At 45.5% G+C, this 6,717-nt stretch overlaps 1 protein-coding gene and 1 pseudogene across 1 annotated transcript; one reads left to right on the top strand and one right to left on the bottom strand.

Annotated features, from left to right (window-relative positions):
* Positions 1-2,103: 2,103 nt before the first annotated feature.
* LOC127780393 (uncharacterized protein At4g14100-like) lies at positions 2,104-4,623 on the top strand. Its single transcript, XM_052307298.1, has 3 exons — positions 2,104-2,713; positions 3,312-3,508; positions 4,478-4,623. The coding sequence occupies exons 1-3, from the start codon at positions 2,236-2,238 to the stop codon at positions 4,502-4,504; spliced, it is 702 nt and encodes a 233-aa protein (XP_052163258.1). The 5' UTR covers positions 2,104-2,235; the 3' UTR covers positions 4,505-4,623.
* LOC127780392 (uncharacterized protein At4g14100-like) lies at positions 4,552-5,893 on the bottom strand (annotated as a pseudogene).
* Positions 5,894-6,717: the final 824 nt, after the last annotated feature.

Below are 6,717 nucleotides of genomic sequence, written 5' to 3'. Positions count from 1 at the left end.
GCTACCACTAGCTGTATAGTTACGTCCCTTCTATAAATATTGCACTTAATTTAGCTTCAATAGTTAGCTTCAAGAGTTACATAAAAAATACAGTACATAATACTTCCTCCGTCCGTCCGTGCAGTTTTTAGCCTAAAGATTTATCGCAAACAAATGTAGTTTTACAAGACCTTTTAACGTTCGGTTTTTCATACTATTGGATACCGAAATTTCAGCATATCTTAATAAGCCCATCTCTGCCAGAACTTTCGGCCCAGACCAAAATGGCCTACTAAAGGCCCAAGATGAATTGTTCCCCACTCGTGCATATCCAGCCCAACATAAAATAGCCTATCTGCAGCCCAGCAAGATGGCCCAACAACTTATGGCTATCACAGGAATAAGTCCACTTTGGCTCCCTCAATAAAGGTGTAATCTGATTTGTATCCTTCAACCGCAATTCCAGATATGTTAAACCCCCCTCCCTCCCCCTCCCCCCACCCCCAACTATCAAAACCGATGCAAAATTACTCCCTCGGTGGTTTTGAGGATGGTTTTCACTGACATGGACCGTTGACCTAGTCGTGTGGGGCTCACATATCAGCCTCCTATCTCTAGTACTTTACCTCTCTCTCCTGGTGGCGGAGGACCTTGAGGGAGCCGAGGAGCTGCACGGCCTCCATGCCTCTTAGTGACGGCAGGTCGGTGGGAGTTTGAGGAGAGGGTGGAGAGAAGCGGCAGCCCTCACCAACATCCCCGACCTCCACGGACACATCCACGAGACTTCTTGGTTGCGCGTCCATGGCTACCGCGACTAACCCAAGAACTAATCTCAACTTCAATACCACCAGCGAGGAATTCACGAGCATTGACAATTGCGCGCGCTGCCACACGCAATCTTGACATCGTTGGGCCGATGGCCGAACACATTCGCAGCGAGGCAAGCAGCGATGCCAGTGTGACTACCAGAAGAGCTGCTGGCGCTTCGGTTTGCTCGACGATGATGACATTGGGGGAGGGGTAGAGAGGGGGAGAGAGTTATTCGCCACCCCACCGGTGGAGGACGACATTGCGAAGGTAGACGCGGCCCACGGTGGTGTCCTCCCATAACATCTCCTTCCTTCCCTGCCTTTTTGGCCTTCTTGGAAAGCTACAATTTTAACAAGCGACCGATAGAGTAACGAGCTAACCATGGGCACCACCCCATGGATGCGGAGCTCGATGTGACGACGCCGGCTATCATCCTTGCCCCCAAGTGGCACGCGGAGGAGCGGCGCTTCCGCTCTTCATCGGTGGCTGGCTATCCTCGAGCGCTACCTGAACATAAGGAAGGAGAGAGAGTCTGGGATAGAGAAGGAATGAAAGAGAGAGTAGAGGGGAGTATGACATCAGTGGCGGATCCAGAAAATCAATTCGTTGGTGTCATAACGTATCTATCGGTGTCATAGTATGCTAATTAAACTTAGAACATAATGTTATAATATATAGATAAACAGTTTTGCTATAGGTTTTACCGAAAGTCGTCGGTGTCGCTTGACACCGACACTTATACTGTAGATCCACCCCTGATGACATGTGGGACTCACTTTTTTTTAATTTTACTAGAAAAAATACCCGTGTATTGTAACGGGTAAATGCTATTTTAATTTTATTATTGTTATATACGTTTTAGTTAAGGTAAAATCTATTACGAGAACTCGTTTGGATATATATATATTTTAGAAAATCATGAGTTTCAATTAGAAGTCCGATCATCTCAAGTTAGCATGCGAATTATTTTTAAAGAAATTTCTTATATGATTTTTTATGTATTTACAAAAGCAAACGAATTTAAAACCAACTCGAATACGCATCTATATTCCCCAAAACAAACTTAAAAACAGACTCATACTCGGATGACGTACCAAAGTATCGGCAAAAATATCTCCAATTTTTATAATAGTAGAGAGAAGAGATAGAGATTTGATGACTGGGATGCCACATGGACACCACGACAGACAATACCACTATCAATACTGTTCTAGGAATTAAATTGCACCGGTTTTAATAATTGAGGGGTACAAATTAGATTGGACCTATATATATGAGGGAACCAGTGTGGACTTATTCTGGCTCTCACAAGAATCGGCCCAGCAAGCCCACGAAACAGCAAGATATCACAGTCTCCGTCCGTACGAGCCATTCATTCGGTTGGTCGGCTCGCGATCGCACAGCCGGAGACCGAATCGGATAAGCTCGCCGGAGTAATCGCCGCCGATGCCGCCGCCGCCGCCGCCGCTCCTCTTGGCCGCGGCCGTTCTCGCTTCGGCGGCGGCGGCACTCGCTGACCCTCCTCCCCCTCCGTCCCCGACGCCGTGGCCGGAGCGGTTCCACGCGGTGCTCTTCACGAACCTGACCCAGACGAGCGGCGGCGGGAAGCTGCAGATGACCGACCTCTACTACGACTGGCCGGGGGGGCGCAACCTCAACCTCGTCGCCGGCCAGCTCTCCGGCGACCCGGTCTACGACGTCGAGTGGACTAACGGCACCTCCTACTACTTCGACTCCGCCTCCTGCCGCACCTTGCTGTTCCCCGTCGGCATCCTGCCCCCCGACTGGCTCGCCGCCGGCGCCGCCTACCTCGGCCGCGAGGCCGTTGACGGCTTCGACTGCCACGTCTGGACCAAGGTCGACTTCATCTGGTACTACGAGGACGTCGTCACCCACCGCCCCGTCCGCTGGAACTTCTACACCGGTAGATCCATTTGATCCCTCTTAAGAAATTTCTTTTCTGTTCTTGATTGATTGATTGATTCCAACACTATTGTAAACATTGTAGTAGTGTAGTGCTCACTTTGTATTCCTGTAATTTCTTGGTCTGGCAATGTGATCTGTTTCATATGGTCTAGCTTGCTCTGCAGTTTATAAATTTATTCAATTGGTTTCTTGAGTCTCTTATAAGCATTATGATGATTCTAAGCAATATTTATTTGATAATAGAGTAATGCAGTGTTTTGATACTTATGTGCAACATTGCAAATGCCAAGCACTCACTATTAGTCTCTGTCTCTAGTTTCTTGTGTGAACCAGTTAATCTGATGATTGATATGGTCTTGCACTGTAATTTGTAGTGACGCAACCAGTAAATTCAGTCCATTTCTTGAATCATTGATGCTGTATTGTTATGTTCCTATGATATTCTTGTGCAAGGATACACTTTTATTTCTGTGATCAATTTAGTTTGGATATGACACTGCCCTTTGCTTTGCGGAAATGCAGCCTAAATGTCTTCATTGGTTCAGTTCGTTCTTGATTCAGAAATGCAATGACTTTTGTTTTTTTTTTTTTCCCAGGGATGCAGCAGCATGTGATGAGCTTTGAGGTGGGTGGAGCCCTAGAGGATTCCAAGTGGCAGGCACCGGCATACTGCTTCAACGATCAAGAAGCCGCCACAAATTCCGACACCGCCAACGACAATGAAGACGGTGAGGTCGATGCGATGAGCAGCCTCCTCAAGTTCTTCAGGGCTCAGCAAACAGCCGTGGCAGCAGTATGACTATGAGCAAGACTTATCACTTATGAGAATGTTACTTCCTCCGTTTCATATTATAAGACTTTCTAGTATTATCTACATTCGTATATATGTTAATATTAACATCTACATGAATATGGGTAATGCTAGAAAGTTAGGGGCTGTTTGGATGACTTCCCTAGTTTACCACAAAATATTTGGCAAAGTGTGGCATGCCATACATTGTATAGCTAAGAATTTGTTGGCCACAATCGTGGCAAGTTATGGCAAAAAAATTACTCAATGACAAGTGGGCTAGCTTGCTAAAAAATTGTGGCATAACTCACTTGTGGCATGAACCAACCACTAGGCTTAATTGGTCAAACTTGATTGCCACAACTTTGGCAAAGGTTGGCACTCAACCAAACAACCCCTTATAACCTGAAATGGAGGTAGTAGCAATTATCCATTGGCGGTCTGGTCCAGTCTGTTCTTGGATCATGTTGTAATAATGCATAAAAAGCGTTTATGTATATACTCCCCTTTTATGTATGACGTTTGTTAGTTCAATCTTGAACTAACCAACCTCATATATTAGAGGATGGAGGTGCAATAAGTTCGCAAGTGATGAATCTCAAAATAAAAACAGTAAGGACAATACAGAGTAACATACTGATGGTATGTATGTAATCACGACCAGAAAATTTTTGAAGTACGGTGTGCATCTACTGAGATTGAGCTACTGAATTCAGTTCGGAATCGACAACGCGTTTGTGCCTTCTTCGGTTTGAAAGGGAAGCATGGCGAATTACTGACTTGTGAAAGTTAGTTAATTTCAGCAGGCACATCTGCTTCAATAGATCAAATGTCACATTCTTTGTAGATCAAAAGTTTCTGGATTTGCTTTGCAATCAGAACTTGAACCAAACTTGACATTCTCTGTCATATTAGCACACAACATTTTCATATTGCTGAAGTTCAGAAACGTTTGTTTACACATGACAACAGGATTCAGGAAGAAACAGAGTGGATTGAGCAGGTCATCAATGGTGACATTCTCATCAGTGAAAAGTAAGCCTTGCTCATACTGAAGCTGCTGCTGCTGCTGCTGCTGGAGCTCCTACAAACCTGAAGAAGGCGTTCATCAATCGAGCTTGCCATCCTCACCTTCTACCCTGTCGTCGGTGACGGTGGCGGCACCGGGATCGGCGATGACGGTGTGTTGATCGCTGAAGCAGCGAGCCGGCGCCTGCCATTTGGAGTCCTCAAGAACTCCACCCACCTCGAAGCTCATCACATGCTGCTGCATACCTGCGGAAACAGATCGGAGCACACACAAATCATGTCACTGTTGCATCAAGTTACTGAACCACTGAACAGAATGAAACTGCATTTCTTCAGAAACAAATCACTGCAGAAATTTTGAGTGCTGCCATGGGCACAATGCTGCATCAAGACTCAAGGAATTAACTGAAACTATGCATTGCATCTCTGCCAGCTTCTAAGCAAGACGATATCAACCATCGAATTAGCTGCTTGGCACATCAAGAAACTGGATTAGACTAGCTGGGAAGTTTTGACATTTGCAATATAGAAACTACAAATGTCAGAGTGATGCATCAGAAATTGACAGCAAGGCAATAACTACAATCACAATGCCACACCAAGAAACTAGAGAGAGAGAAATGAAGCACTAGAATAACTGCAACTCTGAAAATCAAGAAACTAATATGGAGATTTGTGCAGGTAGGTAGGTAGTAGGTAGTATTACCATTGAAGAAGTTCCAGCGAACGGGGCGGTGGGTGACGACGTCCTCGTAGTACCAGACGAAGTCGACCTTGGTCCAGAGGTGGCAGTCGAAGCCGGCGACGGTCTCGCGGCCGAGTTAGACGGCGCCGGCGGCGAGCCAGTCGGGGGGCAGGAGGCCGACGGGGAACAGCTTGGTGCGGCAGGAGGTGGCGTTGAAGAAGTAGGAGGTGCCATTGGTCCACTCGACGTCGTAGGTCGGGTCGCCGGAGAGCTGGCCGCGGATGAGGTCGAGGTTGCGCCCCCGTGGCCAGTCGTAGTAGAGGTCGATCAGCTGCAGCCGGCCGCCGCTCCCCGTGAGGTTGGTGAATACCACCGCGTGGAACTGCTCCGGCCACGGCGTCGGGGTCCGGGGGTCGAGTGCTGCGGCGGCGGCGGCGAGGAGGAGGAGGAGCGGGAGAAGGCGGAGCGGCGGCATTATCCGTTTGGTGAGCGAGGGACGGAGCAGAGCAGCCACTCTCAGCCCACTGGAGAGATGTTGCTCTGCAGAGTGGGGCCAGCACATAAATTTTGAGGGGTAACCAACAACTTTTCGCAAAAACATCCTATCGAATCTAATCTTTGTACAAATATATGGAGCATTAAATATAAATAAAAAAACCAACTGCACAGTTAGGGGGGAAATCGCGAGACGAATCTTTTGAGTCTAATTAGTTAATGATTAGCCATAAGTGCTACAGTAACCCACATGTGCTAATGACAGCTTAATTAGGCTCAAGAGATTCGTCTCGCGGTTTCCAGGCGAGTTATGAAATTAGTTTTTTCATTCGTATAAAAAAACCCTTCCAAAATCCGGTCAAACGTCCGATGTGACACCCAAAAATGTTCATTTCATCAACTAAACAGGCCCTAACTATATGGCATACTACCAATGAAGATTGAGATACTAGGGGGTGTTTAGATCCCGGGGTGTAAAGTTTTGGCGTGTCACATCGAATACTATATATAGTGTCGTATAGGGTGTTCGGACACTAATAAAATAATAATCCATCATTAGCAAATGTTTACTGTAACACCACATTGTCAAATCATGGAGCAATTAGGCTCAAAAGATTTGTCTTGCAAATTAGTTGCAATTTGTGCAATTAGTTATTTTTAAGTCTATATTTAATACTTTATGTAGGTATTTAAACGTTCGATATGATATGGTGTAAAATTTTTGTGTGTGAACTAAACAGGGTCATAGTCATACTCTATCCTTCCAACGAAAAAGGAATGAGATAATCTATTCTGTACCTTTGAACCTTTGAGTTTGTTCGAGTTCAACAATTTATCATTACCATTGTCTCTTTTTATAATATACCGTCGACTTTATCGATTGTTTTATAATACGTCATTGGTTTAGACCTTCTTTTCAAAAATACTTAAAAAAACCGTTAAAGACATACAATAATAACAATTGATTTATCTCATTAGAAGTATCAAAAATATGAAAATTTTT

The sequence above is a fragment of the Oryza glaberrima genome, chromosome 7, assembly GCF_000147395.1.
Source record: "Oryza glaberrima chromosome 7, OglaRS2, whole genome shotgun sequence".
NCBI lineage: Eukaryota > Viridiplantae > Streptophyta > Magnoliopsida > Poales > Poaceae > Oryza > Oryza glaberrima.
Note: the sequence above shows the minus strand (reverse complement) of the source record. Positions and strands in the feature narration are given on the sequence as shown.

Excerpts from the sequence above, each read along its gene's own strand:
- LOC127780393 (XM_052307298.1), top strand. The coding sequence starts at position 2,236 with ATGCCGCCGCCGCCGCCGCCGCTCCTCTTGGCCGCGGCCGTTCTCGCT. Across the intron at positions 2,714-3,311 it reads CCGCTGGAACTTCTACACCG|GGATGCAGCAGCATGTGATG; the intron begins GTAGATCCATTT and ends TTTTTTTCCCAG. Across the intron at positions 3,509-4,477 it reads AGCAAACAGCCGTGGCAGCA|GATTCAGGAAGAAACAGAGT; the intron begins GTATGACTATGA and ends ACATGACAACAG.